This window comes from Alexandromys fortis, unplaced genomic scaffold (assembly GCF_014885135.2).
Source record: "Alexandromys fortis isolate MF-2015 unplaced genomic scaffold, M_Fortis_MF-2015_v1.1 scaffold_51, whole genome shotgun sequence".
NCBI lineage: Eukaryota > Metazoa > Chordata > Mammalia > Rodentia > Cricetidae > Alexandromys > Alexandromys fortis.
The window spans coordinates 4,917,311-4,936,875 of NW_026067925.1; the positions used below are offsets into that span (position 1 = coordinate 4,917,311).

General features: G+C 49.5%; 1 protein-coding gene across 6 annotated transcripts in view; it reads left to right on the forward strand.

Moving 5' to 3' along the window:
* The window catches only part of Sdccag8 (SHH signaling and ciliogenesis regulator SDCCAG8), a 190,308-nt gene that overhangs the window by 160,533 nt on the left and 10,210 nt on the right, over positions 1-19,565 (forward strand). For 3 of the 6 annotated variants that reach the window (XR_007591849.1, XR_007591847.1, XR_007591848.1), the window contains 2 exons: positions 18,212-18,338; positions 18,916-19,040. Coding sequence is in view for 2 of the 6 variants with exons in the window: in XM_050142948.1 (XP_049998905.1) it covers positions 18,212-18,338 (127 nt within the window). In the remaining 4 variants the exon portion in view is untranslated. Of the gene's footprint in view, positions 1-18,211; positions 18,339-18,915; positions 19,041-19,565 lie in introns of those variants that run through there. The other 3 variants (XM_050142948.1, XM_050142947.1, XR_007591850.1) reach the window with 2 other exon arrangements.

Consider the following 19,565-nt stretch of genomic DNA (forward strand, 5'->3'; position numbering starts at 1 on the left):
TTAAATTTTTCTCTGACACCACCATCCTCTCATCTTTAGGGAAGAGGAGCTGACCTATGCGGAAGTACACTTTGCCATCTCTGCCCTTCAGAGCCCCTGTCCATCAAGTAGGCGCATGCCCACATTTTCCCTTTCATTCAGGTCTCTTAGAAGGATTGGCCAGGCAAGCGATTAGAGCGTTTCTGTGAGAGTCAAAGGTAACTGGAGCGAATGATGGAAACGGCCCCTTATTGAGACCCTTCTATAGAAAGGTGGATAATTGCTGTGGATCCCTTAACCCAAAGCTCTTAATGTGGATGAACCAAAAGATACTCACAAAGTGGAACAAAAATGGCTCCCAATAGCTAACATGGTCCCAGCTAAGCGTCAATCCTCAGAGTGATATTTAGTTTTATAAATTGAAGTCTAATGCTTGTGGCAGTATTGGGAAAGCTTTTGGACTTCTTTCTTGTTGTTGTGCACTTAGGCATTTTTTGTGCTAAGTGGACACAGGTGTTTACACTCTGCTTTCCACCCCTGGGACAGGCCAGTGCTACACTGTGGGCTTTGACCGCTGCATCTGCCTCCGCTGAGACCATAGAAGGCCACAGCTTGGCAATTCTGTTTAGTCAAGCAAATGTTTATAAGGTTTAATGACGTCCTCCAGCAGAAGATTGATTTGAAGGAAAAAGACAGAGACCAATAAAAAGCGGCCTGAAATTATAGCGACTATTTTGTTGAACACATAAGGCTGTATGACTTAGTTAAACTGGAATGCCAAGGAGTTACCCCTAAAAACAAAAAATACACATTATTAGACATATTTATACACACCGAGCTGTTTTAAACCAGTAATGCTGGAATAAAGACAAAATAACACTGTGTATTTACATAACACCATAACACCTTTCCTTAGAGAAATCTCAGAGCTTCGCTAACTAACCAAACTGTGTGGCCCCCTGTGAGGTACGTAGGATGAGAAGTAGCAGGAAGGATGTGCCCGGACAGAGGATGGCAGTCGTACTGTCTGGGACTGCAGCTAGCCCTGGGTTGTTCCTGGCTCTTCAGGTCCAGGTCACCCCATCTGAGGAAATTCATCAGAAGAGCTGGCGGAGGACACAGGCACCTGCGGACTCCATGTTTCTGGGTGTGCTGTTGCCGTTTTGTTCAACCTGGATTTATGTCTTTACTCTGAATAGAACTGAATGAACAAGCACAGAGTTCAGCCTGCACCAGGTTGGGTGGGTGGCTCCAAACCTGGCCATCTAACCCACAGATGAAACCTGCTTCGGCCCAGTAAAGCATGGTTTCTTTTATGTTTCCTTAGCCAGAACATATTGCTGGGAATACTGGGAAATGGACAGACATTTCTTGGTCACTTGCAAAGGCAGGAGTGGACCCTCATCTCTTCTAGGAAAGTAGAGAGCAATTTCAGCCCAGGCCTGCCTCAGAGGCTGCCATGCCCAGCACTTCCTGTGACAGGCCTGGTCTAGCTGCAGCCAGTACAGAGAATGTACCAGAACTTTAGGCGTGCACCTGGGGATTCGTGCACTGGAGAAGCAGCACAGATGGATGTCAGCCAACCAGGGGTAGTGATGGATTTTGTATTTAGGATTTGAAGATAGCATATATTAATATCTTGGAATAAATACTGAGTTTACCATTCTGTCAGTGACTGGGTTGTCCTTGCCCCAGATCTCTCCTCAGCCTCTGAGGAAACAATGGCATTTTTACTCTCTGAGTCTTGCTCATAGAGAAGTCTCAATTTTGGCTTAACCTCTCCGATTTTCAGATAATTTAGGTGTCACAGATATCCAGCTTAGGATAGTTTTCAGACACTATAATTTGAATGTCTCTGAAATGTAATAAATAGAGCTTCATCTGGGTTTTAGAAATCATGTTTTCTTTCCAAACAGCTGTTTGTTTGCATTAACAATTTGCGCCGTCCCTAGAAGACAGGCAGCATTTCTTTTTATATAAAATGCCACCCTCATTTCCATCCCTTTAGTGGTGTTCGTCTACTATTGTGGCATTGTGTTAACAGTCATTGTTCCATGTTCAGATACCCAGGCTGACCCAGGGCTCTGCGGAAGAAAAGCCGGCTCTTGTTTGTCACTTCCCGGTGTGGTGGCCATAGCTTCGCATGTTCCCGGGGCTGGCCCTTTCACTGCCCTTGCAGTTCGCCTGAGACCCTTTGAGTCAGGATGCAGGCGTGAGCAAGTCGTTGCCCCATCTCTCTCATTGGCACAGCAGATTGTAGTTCCATTTAGGGGTCCAGTTAGCACCAGAGGGGGCAGAGAATGAGCTCTGACGAAGCTGAGATTGCTGACCTGTGCTGCCTCTCAACCCTTGTGAGACAGATGGAAGTATTGTAGTTCCGTGTCACTTTGAGGAAATCCAGACACACAGAGCCACTGCAGGCCACAAGACCCAAGGCTGTGAACTGGCCTCACACACTTTGCTAGTTAATGACTCTGAGATCCCTAATGAAGCGTGGATAAGAGTGCAAGGTCTAAGCCAGGCATGGTGGTGCACACCTTTAGTCCCAGCACTTGGGATTTAGAGGCAGGTGGATCTCTGTGAGCTCAGGGCCATCCTGGTCTACATAATGAGTTCCTGGCTAGCCAGGACTATATAGACCCTGTTGCAAAAAAAAAAAAAAAAAAAAAAGTCATCTCTTGGTTCAGATCTAGGTTGAACTTCTGTGCTGTCCCTTGTAGCAGGATACCCAGATGGCCTAATTGTGGTATGCTCAGTCTCAGGGCTCTTGCCTTCCTGGAGGAGGCCCCAGGGAGCTGACAACAGACCCCAGAGTTCTGGGTGGTCATGGGCGTTTACACTTGCTTAACTCCTATTGAACTTTTAATTGGATTGACATCCACAATGTAATCTGGACCCTGGAAGATGTGGTCCTAGAGGGGACAAGCAAGAGAGGCTTGGCCAGTAGACCCAGACAGCACAGGAAGGCTCAGGAGCACCCACCCGAGGCAGACCCCTGCCTCCTTCCATCAGCAGGAGGCGAGTCTGGGAGAGAAGTGAGTGGCTGTGTTTGGAGAGCGCTGTCTGGGGAGCACATATGCGCACCATGAATCCAGATCTCACTGTCGCCTCCCAGTCCTCATGTCAGCATCTGATCATCAGCTTCAGAATGTTCCAGTATTCCTTGCAAATAATTCCACTTTGGAAACTTTCTATCGAGAGCTAATTTTTAAGCCTCATGGAACGAAACCTCTGACAATTCTAGCAGTATTAAACCAGGTTCCAGATATGTAATGGAGGCATTGCTGGTGTGTGCTTGCATGAATGATGCATTCAGGTACGTGTGCCATATCCTGCTAGCTTATGAAGAGTTCTGCCTTGATCCTTAACTGTGGATGTACATACTAAATAAATGTATGCAAACATGGGTGCTTGACCCTAGAACTCATTAGAGTTAGGTAGCACACATGGATACTTGGTAAAGATGTTGGTTTCTTTCTTTTCTTTAACTAGGAAATGTTCTTGTCAAATGCTTTAGGTTAAGTTTTGTCAGAGGATAGTGTGGCAAGTGTATAGACACCAGAGCCAGGATTTTTCAAGAAATTTGACTTTTTTATCCTACCTTTACTTCGTTATTTTCATTGTTAGTATTATGGGCTTAACAGATAGACCTAGGCCAACCCTTGACACTTGCTTATTTATCAGGAGGTGTCAGGACCAGATATTGACAGCGTCTCAGCCTCCATAAAATGAGCATCACGGTGCCGTTAGTGATACGTAATGATGGACGCTGTTGGCGAGGCACTTGGCATAGAACAGGGTTCACTGTTACTGAGCTCTGTGGCACACAACTGCAGCCCTGGTTAGTTGTGAGGCCGAAGAAGACAGTTTGAGCCCAGGAATTTGGGACCAGCCTGGGCAAAGTAGTCAGACCCTGCTGGGAAAAAGAAAAGAATAAAGGGAAACAAGGAGGCTCGTGCGTGTGTCGTTTGTCTTTGTTATTGAATTTCATTCGCCTCATTCATCAGCTAGGAGAGGCGCTGCCTCATCACAGAGCCCCGTTCTCAGTCGAATGAGCTAATGCCTGCAGAAGGAACTTTGTCTGTGCTCCGCGGCACGTCATTAAACCAGCGACTGCAGTGATTGTGCAGGCGCGAACTCAGGGTCCACAGAGAGCCTGGCCCTTTATGCGCCGGCTCTAATTCTCCTAACAGTCCTGTAGGCTAGGTGGCATTATTTCTTATTGTAAATCAAGGAGCAGCCTTCCAAGAATTCGCTTGGGATTATGCCTCATGCTCAGAGCTCAGTTGAGACCTGTTTATTTTAGCTGTAGGCTGGTCATTCTCCACACCCACATCCCCGTGCTTGCAGTCCTGAAGTGCTAATAACAGTTTGTACTCATGGTAGGTAGAACTTAGCTTTTATCATCTAGTTCCGGGTTGATGATTTTTCTTTGAGTAGTATCGCATGCACTGTATGAACTTTGGGGTAAGACACATCATTTTGATGAAATGCACCTAAGCTATATTCATTCACAAAGTTAAACATCAACTTACTGAAAGCTACAGATCTTTGTGACACCCAGCCGGAAGGCACACAGGCAAGTCTCAAGACAGAACCGGCCAGCAACAGCCTGTCCTCAAGGTGGCCTAGCCTGCTGTCTGAATCGGCGAGCTGACTTCCCATCACTGTGCTCAGGGCTTCTTAAGTCATTCCTCGTGTTTTTACATTTCAGTTACATGAATTTTCATTCATATTGTAGAGTGTAAGGAATGAATTTACAATGTGACTCCCCTGCCTGCATACTGATGATGGCTTTATTGCTCCCTGGCTCACAGTGTTGGGCCCTAGCCTGGAGATGCTGGCTCTGTGGAGCAACTTCACCTGTGTAACCAGACCTCGCTTCCCTCAGTGAGACTTGCTGTGGGCCTTTGAGGCTGGGGTCTTCCTGCCTACAGAAGACTGCTAAAGGTTGTTTGTTGATGTTGCTTCCCTTCCCTCCTTCTAAACACAAGTCTCCTCATCTGTCCCCCACGGCCTCTGGTCCAGGAGAGCGTGCCTCTGCATCCACAGCACCCAGCCTGCCTCTTCCCTTCGCTGTCTCTATCTGCCTGGCCCCAGCAGAAAAGTCACTTCCTTTCTGCCTGTACCACATTCCCATAAACATGAGCTGTTTGTGGTTAGCCAAAGGCCCAAACCAGTTTACAAGGAGGTCAGACACTTAGCCTGTCCCTTGTGTGAGGGGTAATACTATCACTGGGGCATCCTCATCTGTTGAGTGCCATGCACCCCAAAACAGACAGTTCCTGCACCCCTCACTTCCACTTTTCAGGTCTTTGTTCCTGAATCCATCCTCATGGTCTTTGTCACTTACAGTGACAGTGACAGCATTTTTCTGGGCAGAAGAAAGCCGTCAGTTTTACTTGTTTTCTGACCCTGAGTTTGATAGACTATTTTCTAACCCCCAGCCTCAAACTGTTCCATGTTACGAGAAGAGCCAGGTTTCAGTCATCAGGCAGTTGAATAGTGTCTCGCTGGGGGCCAGATTCCAAGAAGACAGCCCATGGCCTCACAGGCCAGGAGAGCCTGGATGTCAACAGTGTCACAGTCTCTGCTCCTCGCACCACAAAGCCCCTTGTGGAGCTGCCTCATTAGCATACAGCCGCCCCTAGCTAACAAAGCCAGCCTGGATCTGCTCCTCTGCAGTCTGTCTTCTTTGACCAAAAAGAAACTACTCAGGCAAGGGTGGAAGCTCTCTCTGGTAGAAGACAGCATTGCAAAAATCCCAGGAGAACACTCTGAAGTGGTTTTAAAATAATCAACTTTTGGAAAAGTAAGACTCTCTATCTTTTAGTTTTTTAAATCTTGTTTTTAAAGCATCAATAGGCCAAAAAAAAAAAAAAAAAAAGTCACGCCCTGTAGCTAAAAATGGTGGAGTCCCAAGTAATTCCTAGTCATCCCTTAAAAGCCTCGTTGTGTTAGAGTGCCTAAGAGGGCCTCCAGCCAGATGGGCACACCGAGCCCTCCTCTCGGGCTGTCTTGCTAGCCCTCTTTTGTTGGGGGATGGAGGGAAGGAGAAAGGCACAAGCAGATGTGCTGCTAGAGCTACAGGCTTCTGCCAACCATATGGCATCTTAAAGAAAGATGGTTGGAGCGTCTGGATTAGCAAAGAGTCGGGATGGGAAGCCATGTGTCGCGTTGGTACAGGCAGTTGTTTGAGCTCTCTCTAAATGGCTTCAGGAGATTGTGTAATGGAACAAATGGTCCTGAGAGCAAGGGAACAGCCTTGCCATGGCTGGAGAGGCTGCCTCACTCCCCCAGGACCTGCGTATTCTCTTCATGTTCTTCGAACTCTGAGAATTGACTAGAACTTTTCAACTGTTAATTACAAGCCTGGGTTCTCTGGGCTCTAGGCCCCCATGAACGCTCCTCTCTGTCCCCAGTTTGGTAATTAATTAGTCATGTTCAGCAATGCTCTTGTGTGCTTTCCCCTGCCCTCCCAGGGCTCCCGGCTGAGTCCTGCAGTTTCCAGGCCTTGACAAACGCCTTTTGTGGGAAGGCTGTCAAAGTCCCAGGGGCCTGTGTCTCCTGCTCTGACTCCAGGGGATAGACAAATGTGTGACCTTCATGGTGAGCCCCTGAGAGTGGATCCTGTTAAAAATAAAACCCAGTCTCAAACAGTGAAGTCATGAGGCGGTGAAGCTGCACCTGCCATTCATTGGCACATCTGAGAACTCAGACTGCTATGCCACTACATAATGTGCGTAAGCCTGAGAAGTGAGACCTGGGACCAGGTCGCACATGGCCACTGCATGCAAGCATTGTGCTCTCTGCTGTTTGAGGCCCGCCCTTGCACGTCCAGCAGAATCCAGCGTGACTGGGAAGGTCAGGTCCACCTCCTCTGGAGACCATGGGTCATAAGTTGGTAACATAACTGAGGGCAGTCAAAGAAGCAGTGGGCAGAATATGTAACCCATTTTTCAAAAAGTGAACAATCGTTTTTCAAGTTTTCAATAAACAGTCTCAAGCCCTGTGAAGTCAAGACTGGTCAGCTCCTGGTCTGTGCTGCGACCTGTGGGAACAGGGCACACTGAATGTCGGTGCCTTGCCCGTCATGACAGACCCCCAACTGCACAGACCCTCCCCTCCCCCCAGTGGAACCAAGGGCAGCATCACTGGGCTAAGCAGATGGTTCCGCAGATAAAGCCGCTGGCTGTGTAAGCCTGCTGACCTGAGTTTGATGCCCAGGACCAACACAAAGGTAAATGGTGAGAACCAACTTCTCAAGTTATTTTTTGACCTCCACATGTACCACAGACACACGCAGGCACGAACACAAGGACATGGGTGCATGCACACACATCATACACATACATACACATGCACATCGTAGTGACAAAACGTAAATAAACAAGCTGAGCACTGTGACGTGTGTCTAGCACAGCTTCTCTCAGAGGGCCATGGGGCAGTGACAGAAAAGCGGAACCCAGGGCCTGTGTAACTGGGCTGGAGTAAGAGAAGGGACACTTTATGGATGCGAATGTGTCTGCAAGCCAGCATCCTTTCTGCATTCTGGTAAGTGGGGTCATCAGAACATCATGGGCGATTCTTGCCAGCTTCCTCCATAAGTAACTATTTTCTGCAAAGATAAGAAGTTTCCCTGCAATTTCATGTCAGGTGCCCTCCATGGCTGGGAGTACTTGATGGACCTGGCCTTTGTGTTTTAAACTGCGCTCTTACACATTTGGAACACCCCGCTTCCGCTTTTTGCAGAGCCCATTTCCTGCTAACCTGTTAAATGTTGGGGTGATATTCTTATGCTGTCTTGTGAGTTCAGGATGCACTGGGGGCCGGTATCTGCGAAAAGCCCAGTTCTGATTGCTAATCACCAATTAGAAGAAACTGTCACTCCTGTCCCTTTTTCTTTCCAAGTGTGCACAGCCCGGAGTTTGTCAGCCTTGGAGTTTCTTGAAACAATGCAATTAAACCGCAACATATTTCCTAACATTCTTAATTAAGACAGTGACTGGAGAATGCAGATTAGCAGAAGTTACTGTTTTTATCAACATATTTTCTGTCTTCCCCACCCTCCCTTCCCCTCCCCCCAGGCATTTTGCTTTCCGTGTCAGTTTCGGCCACGTGTGCATTATGCACATGGCACCAGGGAACAAAGTACAGAATTCTCTCCATTCTGTGCGGCATGCCCAGCGCCACATGCACTGTCTGTTACATGTCGCCTCTCATGAGCTTCATGCTGGGAGTTTCTTTTTAAACGCAGACTGTTTCTGAAGGAAAGAGTTCAGGTTGGGCAGATTGTGTTAGAGAAATCGCGCTGTCTCTGAGTGGAATTAATACCCCGAGTGTTCCGTGCAGGCTCGAACTGGCACTGTGAGCAAAGTTCATGAGGTCTGGGAACTGAACTATGAAGGGAATTCGCGGGAGTGAAGAGAGACAAAGCATTTGGAAGGAGAGTTTCTAAGTGGGCTGGGAAGTGACAGGAAGGGCAGAAGTCAGGTATGAATGCCATGGCACACAGCGGTGCCCACTAAGAATTCTTCTGTGGACTCCCAGAGTCCTGTTTCCCATGGCACACTAGAGAACTGGGCTTTAAAACCCACACAGTGGTTTGTACTCCAGTGCCGTTTTGTTTTCCCTTCTGAGCTCTGAAGTCATTGCCACTTCCAATTAAGTCACATGAGAGGCTTAATGACTACGTAGAAACTAAAGCGGGTTGTAATATTTCTTTGGCTTATTAGCCAAATTTTTTCTCTTTAATTAAAATTTGGGTTGCGTATGATCATCAACAAACAATGACTCATTTATTTGTATCCAGAGAAGGAATTAAGAGTAAGAGCAGCAAATAAAACCCACAGCACCTCTCCCGTGGCAGGGCAGTCAACCTGTTTTTCCCATTGCCTCTCTGGAGACTGAAATTGGGCCGTGAGCGTGGAGTTAATGAAGCTCTCACCCATCTCCTCCCTCAACTGCCAGCTCTCTTTAATCCCCTCCTTCTGCCAGAGTCCAGAGGCCCAGGGAGCCCCTGTGGAGTCTCCCTAACCAGATGCTAGCTGCCCAGCTGGGCCCCTGCAGGCCAGTGCCCACTCCTGCCAGGTGCCGGCCCTCTCATGGTGGGCAGGGAGTGCTGGCCAAGCCCCCAGTGTCCAGAGGCGGAGCAGGCGGGCACGCCCCAGTGGCCAATGCCAAGCCAAGTGGCGGCAACTGCACCTGCAGGAGGGCAATTGCCCAGCAAGGGGTGGCCAGCCACACTGGAAGCTGCTGGGGACTGTGGCAGGGAGGTCTGGGTTCAGAGCCCGCATGTTGCAGGGTCTAAGCGCATAGCGGCCTTTCTTCTACAAACTAAGACAGAAGCATTTTGTTGGCAAGATCCAGAAGGGAAGAAACAAAATCTACCTTCAGTTTGGCTGAAAATTACCTCCAAGGGACTGGTTAGTGTATTCTCCGGGTCAGGGAGTATTCCAATCCCTGACCGCTACCTCTTAAAACAGTGCCAGGCAGCCAGGGAGGAGAGTGACCCGCAGGGTAAGAAGACCACATGCACTGTGCGGTGCTGTTGCTTTCCTGTCCTGATCTGTGTCAGGACATTGTCTCTCAGCCCCCACCAAAGAAGGAGCTGGCAGGTAGGGACCTGCTTGAGGATTAGGACAACCTCCGAGCTTTTGTTTCAGAAATGCAGCTCTTTTCGGCCTCAGGGGATTCCCAGGACTGGGGACAAGGACCCTTTATTTGCCCATAATTCAATGCAGAAAGAGCCTCACAAAATTAGGGGCAAAGCCCCTCTCCCTTACCAGACCTTCTTGGGTCACACCTAATTAGAAAGCACCCTGCCACTCAAGGAGTGAAGGAGTACACTGCGTGCCCTCACAGATGGTTCCGGCTGGAAGATGCCACTGCTGACAACGCCATTGGTTAACTTGTGCAACCTTAAAAGAGGAAATAAGAACGAGGTGAGCTGGAAGCCCCAGCTGGCTCTCCTGCCACCCCTTAAAGTTCAAACATGTGATGTGCCAAGTATTAGGCTCATTCCTCCCCTGACGGGGGCACACAACTAGGCAGGATCTGTCTCTTGCAATGCCGGAGCCCACTAGAAACCAAATGAGCCCTCCAGCCCGGGCCTAATCACCCGATCTGTCATGGGCCTTCTAGCTGGAAGAGTATGCCATCGTATTATCCCAACACTCATCACCGTGTGGAGGACCCCCTTTTACTAAATGATTTATTACTCTTAGTAGAATTCCTCTGGCTGCAGATTTTATTTCTGAGTCACTGTGTTCAGCTCAATTGGTCTCCTTCAGTTACCGTGGCAACCAGCAGATGGGGGTCTTCGACAAGGGTCAGCAGGGAGGCTGCCTCAGTGGAGAGGGAAGAGAAAGGAAATAAAAAGCTTTCCACGTTGACAGTTCTCTAGCCCATAGCCAGGAGTTGTTATCAAATTACTAGCATTAAAACCTAATTAAGACGTGTGCCAATAGGTACACCGTAGTGACTGAATCTGGTTACTTAGCTACCATAGGCTCACTCTTCTTCCATCACACCTCTGTGGCCAATTTGACCACCCTAAGGATGGTCCAGTATAAAGGAAGGGGCAAAGGCCCTCACTTGACACCCTCTATGAGGGCTGAGGTCCCTGGAGCGACAGGACCCCCTTAGAAGAGAATCTTCCCCAAACAGGGCACTGTGCCGCCAAGACCCGAGGCAGCATCTGAGCAGAGGCCACACACTGAGGTCACATATCTGCCTTTAGGACTGTTGTTGGCTTGACTTGGGAGAGCACTCACCAAAGCGAAGCTCCGGATGGGGAAGCCGGCCAGACAGTTAAGTGTAAAGGACCTCTTCTGCAAGGGGCAGAGGTGACAGACAGCATTGGGTCAGCAGAGAAACTGCTGGTTAGGTAGAGCCGTTACGCGTTTCAGTAGTTAAATAATGTAGTTGCTGCTAAGCAGTTCCATAATAACTCTTTCTTTAGGAGACACACTGCAGCATCTTAGAGGAAAGGCAATGGGGTGTGCATCTCACTGTGGAATGCTACGGGAGATCCTGTATGATAGAGCAGGGGGCAGGAGAGGTGACATGGGACACGAAGGAAGGAGGATCACTTAAGTCCAGGAGTCAGTACCAACCTGGACTACGTAGCCAGGTGATGTTTTAAGGACCAGAAGGTTAGAGAGAGAACAAGAGCACTGGCTGCTCTTCCAGGGACCAGGGTCGATTCTTAGCACCCACACAGTCACAACTATCTTTAACTCCAGGTCAGGGGACAACCCCCTCTTCTGGCCTCTCGAAACACCCATATTCAGAAACTAAAGGAACCCTTTAAGGAGAACAAAGAGCAAGTGTGGGAGCTGGAGGGGAGGGGTCAGCAAACCATTGCAGCATTCTGGGGAAGATAGCGTGGGTTTCCTGCAAATTTTTACAAGTTTGGCTTTTGGGGGGTACTGTTTCACAAGAGTAGGAGCATTCGTACAGACAGACGGCTTGACAGAGAGGAAGGTCTTCTTTCTGGATGGCACTGAGCCCTAGACTCAACCCTGCAGATTGTTTGGCCATGTCTCTTTTGTGCCCTGTTGTCCCTGCACAGGGGGCAGCACACACACTGTGTGGATGTTTAAATTGCAAAGCAGCCACTGACACTTTGACCCTGTGCATGAGTTCATCGTGCGATTCCGTCTGCCCACGTTAGTGACAGGCAAGTATGTAAAAGGCAGCAGCAATTTTTAAGTATTGGAATAAAGTATAGAACTTTAGATTAGCATGGTTAAGTCACCAAAATTAATTACCTTGAACAGTAGTTAGGGTAATTGGATTTTCAAAACTTCCACACTCTGCGCGTTGTTTGATGACTGCATAGCTGGTGATGTGGGAAATGAGGATGTGGCAAGCCCTGTGCGGCATGGTCTTTGGGATTTGTAGAGAGAAGGGGGCTTGCTCTCTCCCAGGCTGCTTCATCGGGTGCTGCTTGTTGTATGCTCTCTGGCCATGTGATCTCTGTTGCCTTCCTTATCAGCTTAATCTTTTGAGACCAGGTGAAGGGTGTGTGTGTGTGTGTGTGCATGTGCGTACGTGTGCGTGTGCGTACGTGTGCGTGTGCATGTGCGTGGTTTTCAGTGGGCCTGCACTCACCACAAGCTGGGATCACACACTGCTCACACTGCAAACTGGATTCCACACATGTTCCTATTATTCTCCTCTTGACTTTCCAGTCTCTGTCTTGAGATTTCTTGCCCCATTTTGGTGTTTCCTTATCTCAGATTGGCCTCAGGATCTGCCCATGTTCTCATGATTGACAGCCAAACATTTCAGGAACAGAGAAAGATGGCTCTCGTTTAAACTGGCCATTGTTTTGACCAAGAACTGAAGCTACACAAATGTTTTCTTCAGAATAGCGCACATTGGCCATGTGGTTACTGCTGTGAAGTTGGAGTGCCAGTGTCTCTTAGGCTGGCGATCCTTTAGCACCGGGGTGTGGATGCCCTTACGCTGGGCCGAACCTCTGTGTTTGGAGTCAGGTAGGAAGTGTGACTCTGGTGTCTGGATGGGGAGCCTGACCGACAGGCATCAAGCCCAGGCTAGAGTAGCCCGTATGAGTGGATTCTGAGGAGGTATCTATCCCTGCATCCAAGTCTACTGTTTGCTCATCTGTTTTAAGATTTTCCAATTCCAATGGTGACTGAGAAGGCTTAATTTGCATGCAAATTTTCTTAACACAGTGAGGATGAATTAAAGCACATTCACACTGTGAATGAGATCACAGGTCTCAGATTTAGTATAAATATTGTACACAGGTAAGTTGTTTGCTCATCCCTGCAGTTAAACAGCCGGCACCTTGCCCAGGGCTGGAGGCAGAGAGGAATGAGATTGCTCCTGCCCTGGGGAATGCCACTGCTCAGTGTTGGCAGGGGGTGGGAGGTGACTGCCAGTGTGGATGGATGCTCTGGGCACACTTGTAAGGATGAGGCAATGGGAATGAGCCACGAAGGACCAGGACATAGGACAGAAAGTGTGACGCTGAGCATACCAGTTTGTGCAGGGCAGGAGGGAGCGGGCATTTTTGCTGGGTGCTTTGGAAGGGCTAGGATACCTTCTGTGTGAGGAGAAGGGCCAGACAACGGAAGGCCTTGTTACAATGGCAAGGAGCATGGCCATAGAGCTGGAGGAACAGTTTTTATCAGAGACATGATTTGAGTGGTACTATAGAAAGAGCCTTCTGGTCTAGCTAGTGTGGGAACTCTGGGTTTGGAAAGGCAGATAGAAGCAGAAGACCCCAGGAAAGGGGTTGTTGTTATTTTGAAACAGGGTCTCATGTCGTGGGCTGGCGTCCCACTTGTGTGGCTGAGGCCCACTTTGAACTCCTGGTCCTACTGCCTTCATCTCAGCTGTAAGTGCTGGGATTGCAAATTATGTTTGAGCAATTCAAAACACTGGTCATCAGTCCAACTTTGGGGAGTATAGGAACTTGCAGGTCTGCCCCTCTGCTGCTCCTCCACACACGAGGTCAGAGTGTGTGTAATGTCTGTCAGATGCTCACAGCCCGGTCCCAAGGTGCTTAGTCAATGGGAAAGCCTCACTAGGAGCAGAGAACCAAACATACCTTACAGTTAAAACATTCACACTTTTAAGATCCGTATGTTGTTTGGAAAATGTCCTTAATTTTATGAGTAGACTCCTCTCCCAGGGAAAGTGTGGTTCTAAACTTTCTTAGAATGCGTATCTAAGAAGAGGAAGGAAGAGCCGTCAGAATCTCCACAGGGAAGGAGAACATTTCAGAACAAAAGTCATTTTACCACTACAGCAAAATCTCAAACAAAACAAAACACCAGCCTTTCAAAACCAAACTAAAGTCTCCACCATCTTGTCCGTGGGAGGCACCCAGTAGAATTGTGTGCAGGAGAGGGATGGTGACCCTGGGCAGAAAGACCGGATCAGCTTGGAGCGGTAGAGGCATCTAAACAGTCTTTAGATTTTAGACCTCCCAGCTCACATGCTACACATATATCCTCTTCTCACAAACAACAGAGAAACGCGAGTGTATGCATTCGCTAGCGCTCACAGTGTTCACAGCAGAGGCATGTCTGTCTGAAGCCCAGGCCCCGGGCTGGCAGCCCGTCCTGCTGCCCCCAGCGGTGGTGGTTCTACACACTCGAGTCCCTAAAGTGGGGGCCATGTGGCCCAGGTAGCCCATCAGCACCTGCCTGGTTTTAAAAAAAAAAAAATGTCCTTTCTCATGGAACAGTCATTCTCTGACAGCCTCAGTACCCAGGAACAAGTGAAAATGGCCACACATTGTTAGGGTGAGAGAGCAGCCTAGAGAAGACGCATTGAACCAAGTAAGGTCTTTGTCCTGAGAGCTCGTGCCTCTTCCTGGCAGTGTGGAGCCTGAGTGTGGCTTGCTGCCTGTGAGGTGCCTTCCTGGAAGGGCTGCCTTCCAACCACATCTGCACAGGCCTCGGAGCAGCTTCCCTCTTGTTCCCGTCACTATTTAACACACTGTAGAGGAGACGCTAAAGCCATGAAGCTTCCTCATGTCAAAATGACAGACTGGAATGAGACCTGACACTGAAAGCAGCTCTTGCCACTTAGGGGGAGCAGCAGGCAGGGGTGAGCCTGCGCAGATACCCCAGTGAGGAGAGGGGAGCAGGCAGGGGTGAGCCTGCGCAGACACCCCAGTGAGGAGAGGGGAGCAGGCAGGGGTGAGCCTGCGCAGACACCGCAGTGAGGAGGGAAAATGCTGGAGTTGCCAAAGGCTGAGGGGCTATTTGGCCCCTGACAGACAAGTACCGCTCATCTCTTCATATCACAGCCTGCTAGCCAGGTGACTAAACTACTTTTGCCTCAGTCTGCTTATCCTGAAAGTGGGCTTATAGCTCCTAACTCGTGGAATTGTGGCGAGCACTGGGTTTCGCTTTTGCACAGCACTAAGCACATCGCCCTGGACAGTGAGTGCTGGGCTTGGCGTGTGCCTTTCCAGACCACACATCTGCCATCTTGACCTTGGCACCTGTTTGAGTTACACATCTGCTGAGGGCAGAGTCACCTTAGCACTTGCCACGGTCGGGCCAGCCTGTGGCAGAACTTCTAAGAAGGGAGGCTTATTGGGGAAAAAGTCAGGTTGTGGGGGGCACAAGGGGAGAACGGGACTATGGCCCCTCTTGTCTGTCTGCTTCCTAACTGCCGGGAGGTGAGTGACTTCCTGTGCTCCCCACCCCCCGGATCTGGAACCCAGGAACCCATGAACTGAAACCTTCCTCCTTCCAGGCATTGCTCTCATCACAGCCACGCAGAGCTGAAGAGCATGGTGAGGGCTCTGGAAATGTCCCCAAAGCTTGGTGGGCTTGGGGAGATAGCCACGTGGCCACTGCCTGCATTTGATTGCAGGCTCTGCCAGGTACAGGCAGGACTTACGCAAGTTAATTAACTCATCACCTTCAGTTTTGCTATCTGTAAAATGGGCATGGTGACTCGAAGGTACTTGAGAGGATTATAACTGAATAACCAGTGTGAAGCTGTAAGTCCAGGGTTCAGCAAATGTTGGCGACTGTTATCCGTTGTCAGTTTAGGTCATCAGAAAATGACCACAGTGACATATAGCTTATTTGTCATAGGACTGACCAAGAAACTGCTTCTTGTAATAGAGTCCCTACTGTCGTATACAGTGCAGGCTTGTCTGGGCAATATTTCTAAAACAACTTTCAAATTAATAGAAGTCCGTTCTCCTGGTATACAGGGTGTAACTTCAGAGAGCTTCCAGAGTGGGTTTCCTCAACAGACCCATTTTCTCTAAATTCTGTCTATACTTTTTTCAGAAAATGTACAGTTGGGGTGTTTTTCAGTTTCTGAGTATGTTTGACTTCCTTGTAGTATATGGAGTGAAAATATCGGGCTGCTCCCAAAACAGAAAGGGGCACTTTTTTTTTTTAAATGGAAGAAAATCATATCCAAGACCAACTACATAGAGTGATCAAGTTGGTTTGAAACAGCAGCCAAGTCTGGTGCAATGGTGTGTGGTCAGAGTAAAAACTACTTGGGAGGCAAAGAGAGGCCGGAGTATGGCTTGAACATTGAGCCAGTGAGTTTGAGACCAGCCTGAACAACAAAGAGGCCTGGGTAGAGGAATGCCTCCTTCCAGGAGGGAGGGGTCCAGGTTTAGGTCTCAGGACCTCACACTTCCTCCATGGGTGCCCATGCAGGAAGCCTTTGTACTCCACCTCCACTCCAGGCTTATAAACATCCAGATTGCTCATAAACGTCATGTTCCTGCCCCACTTGTTCTCAGAAGCAGGAAGCCAAAAGCCACTACCCCAATAGGACTTACTCTGAGGGAAGCTACCTTGGGGCTCCACAGCCCTGCTGCTCCCCATGGTGCTCCTCAGCTGCTGACTGGAACAGGGAACAGTTAACTGCTTCTCAGAAAAGCAAGGCTGTCAGTGGCCCTGTGGGAGCACTCCAGGCCTACAGCAGAGCAGAGTGCTACAAGGAATGGGGATGTGTGCCCAGGCAGCAGCATGCCCCCCAAGCTTCAGACAGGTCAGTCCCCTCCTTGGATTAGCACAGAGACTGGCCCCACAGAAACCTCTGCCCTTTTACCTTGTGTTGGAGTGGAAGCCTGTGGTTCCTTCTCCAAGGGCAGAGGAAGGATGTGGCACAGACACAGGCAGGAAACCCTTATTGGGCAGTGAGCTCAGGTTTGATGGGGTCACTGGGGAGGAAGCCAAGCTAGGCCCCTTGGCCCTTCCATCATCTGAACAATAGAAGAGGACCACGGAAGCCTGGGGTGGGGCACTGATGTGCAGTGCACTGCCTCCATGTTCTCGTCAGGCACAGTAGGATGCCCCAGCTGAGAACCCCTGACCCCGTGTGAGTGGAAGTAGGGGGCTCACTAAGTGCTGGCAAGAGGTGATGGGGCTGGGACTAACTAGGAAGCAGTGACTGTGGCCCAGTCCTGTGTGTACAGAGAAAGGCAGATGGGAGCAGGTTATACCCTGCTTTGTGGTCTGTGTGTGTGCGTGCGTGCATATGCATGTGTGTGTAAAATACTAGACTATTGCCAGATTTCCAGAAATGCATTGAGCTTATAGCCAGACACTATCCCATTTTTAGTAAACAAAATGTCCCAAGGCCTTAAGGTGTGGCTCTGTAATATGGCCTGTGCTGGAAGCCCCAGAAGCACTACCTGAGGAGAGCCTGCAGAGAGGCGCCCCCAGGTCAGCAGCTGCATGCATGGGCCACCAGGTGTAGGAGCCTGGCATTTGAGATGCACATGGAGCTTGTGCCATCCGCACTCAGCAGTGCTGCTCCTGCCCCTGGGGGCCGAGGAAGACTGCACTGCGCCTTTCTTTCCAGAGAAGCTCTGGGCAGCAACTCCACTCTAAATTTAACGCAAAGCTGCCTTCCATGGGCACGTGTGCTCATGTGACTGCCTGGGCTGTCTGTGGACGGATGAGGATAATGGCTGGAGTGAATTAGCAAGTCTGGGGAGGAGAGCCTATCAGCAGAAGGACAAATTTAGGATCTTTGAAGACAGCTGGTCAGCAATGCCATAGCCTATGGCTACAGGGGTTAGAATGGAAAGTCCTTGGTTCAGGGTTTCTGGAGCGTCACCCCATCCCTAGCCAGTCTGCCCCAGCCACTCCCAGATAAACAATGCAGGCATTTAGGCCTTTTTTTTTTTTTTAACCTCTGCTTATGAGTCTAAGGCCTCAGGTTTTCTTCTATACCCAACTTGAAAAAGATGTTGAGGGGACTGTTGTTTGCCTTGTCATTTGCTGCCCTGTACTTGCATGTCTCTGCGCTCTCAGGAGCTTCCACAGCTATGCACACAGTTAAGGCTCCATCTCCACTGTCTGTCCATCTCCCTGGTTTCTGTTTGCAGGCTTTGTTCTCAGGTCCCATGTTAAAGGGAGGAACCTAATGGGAGGAAGTTGGGTTGTTGTGGGTGTGATCCTGACATTGGCTTCCTCTCCATTTCCTATCCTCCTTGAAGTGAGGACTTCTATCACAGACGCCTAAACAAGGGAAACTGCCTTGTCACAGACCCAAAGCCATACAGCTGATTGTGGGATGAATGCAGGAAACTAATCATGGGTTGAAACTTATAAATACATAAGCCAAAGTAAGCCATTTCTTCCGGCATAGTGCTGGCATGTTAACACATATAACGGATGGAGCTGACACCTCTCACTGTTCTCTGTGCTCTCCAAACAACCAGCCCCCAGAACCCGTCTCCAATTCTTTTCTACAGACTCAGGCAGCTGGATAAGCACGGCCAGGCCACAGCCCAGCAGCTGGTGCAGTTGCTCAACAAGCAGAATCAGCTTCTCCTGGAGCGACAGAACCTGTCAGAGGAGGTGGACCGTCTGCGAGCCCAGGTAGGGTGCGAGGACACATAGGCCATGAGCTGTACTGAGTACCACGTATTCAGTGCCGAGTGGGAGTACACACAGGGACACTGCAGGCCAGGTTCCGGACAGCACACAGGAGCCCTCTCCTTCCCCTGTTACGGGCCCAAACCCCTGCTGATCTCATGGGTCAGATCACACGATGGGAGAGGAGCCTGCCAATTGGCATGGGCATGGAAAAGTATGAGCTGAGGCTTGTCTCCCAGCAGCCTTGAGCACATGGATCACCCAGTCACACCAAAGGCAGCCACACCCTGCAGGAACACTGGTGTGGGAAGACAGAGGAAGTAGGGGGGGTGGAAGCAGCAGTGGTCAGGCCCGACATGTGGAGGAGACAGCTGTGCACTGCCCCTGAGGACTGGAGGACTTGAGCTTTAGAAGGAAGAGGTGTTCCCATGGAATCAGATGTCCTTTCCCAATTCAGTAGCAGTGGCTCTGGGGATGGGGAAGGGTGGCAGAGTGCCTAGAAGTCCACTGTCTAGAACATGCACTCACTGTCCAGTTAAGCAAGCCAGCACAATTGATATTTATTGTCTCCATTTTGCAGATAGGGAAACTGAGGCTCAAACAAGCATATTCAGCTAGCAAATAGGGGCACAACAAATGGAACCTATGTCTGACTCCAAAGCCCAAGCTGTCCCCATTCAGTTAGATAATGGCGGAAAAGTCCAGGTGAGTTGGATGGGCGGCAAGAAACTCCTGTTCTTCTCAGCAGTTTCTCCTTACACAGGAGACCAGAGAGGGTTCTTCCCACCCATCAAGCTGTTGGATTTGTAAGGGTGGCTTCTGCCTCTAACTGGATTGCAGCCAGGTGCTCTGTGAGGGCTCTAAGGGACTTCACATGGCATGTGCCTGATTAGTGGGGAAGCCTTAGCAGCGATAGGGATGAAAGACCATTTCTCCTTCTCCATTCAAAATGACCTTGATCCGACAATCCTGACCTGCCCTGACACTCAGCTTGTTCAGTCCCTTTATAAATAGCTCGGAGTTGTAAAGGAGCCAAATTGGACACCAGGCAGAGGACTTAGGCAATGAGTAGAAATATGGATTTATAGGGTTATAGGCCAGTGGGATCAGACCAGACACTGACAACTGTCTTGAATGTGTATAAACACACACACACACACACACACACACAGAGAGAGAGAGAGAGAGAGAGAGAGAGAGAGAGGGGGGGGGGGGGGGGGGGGGGGAGGG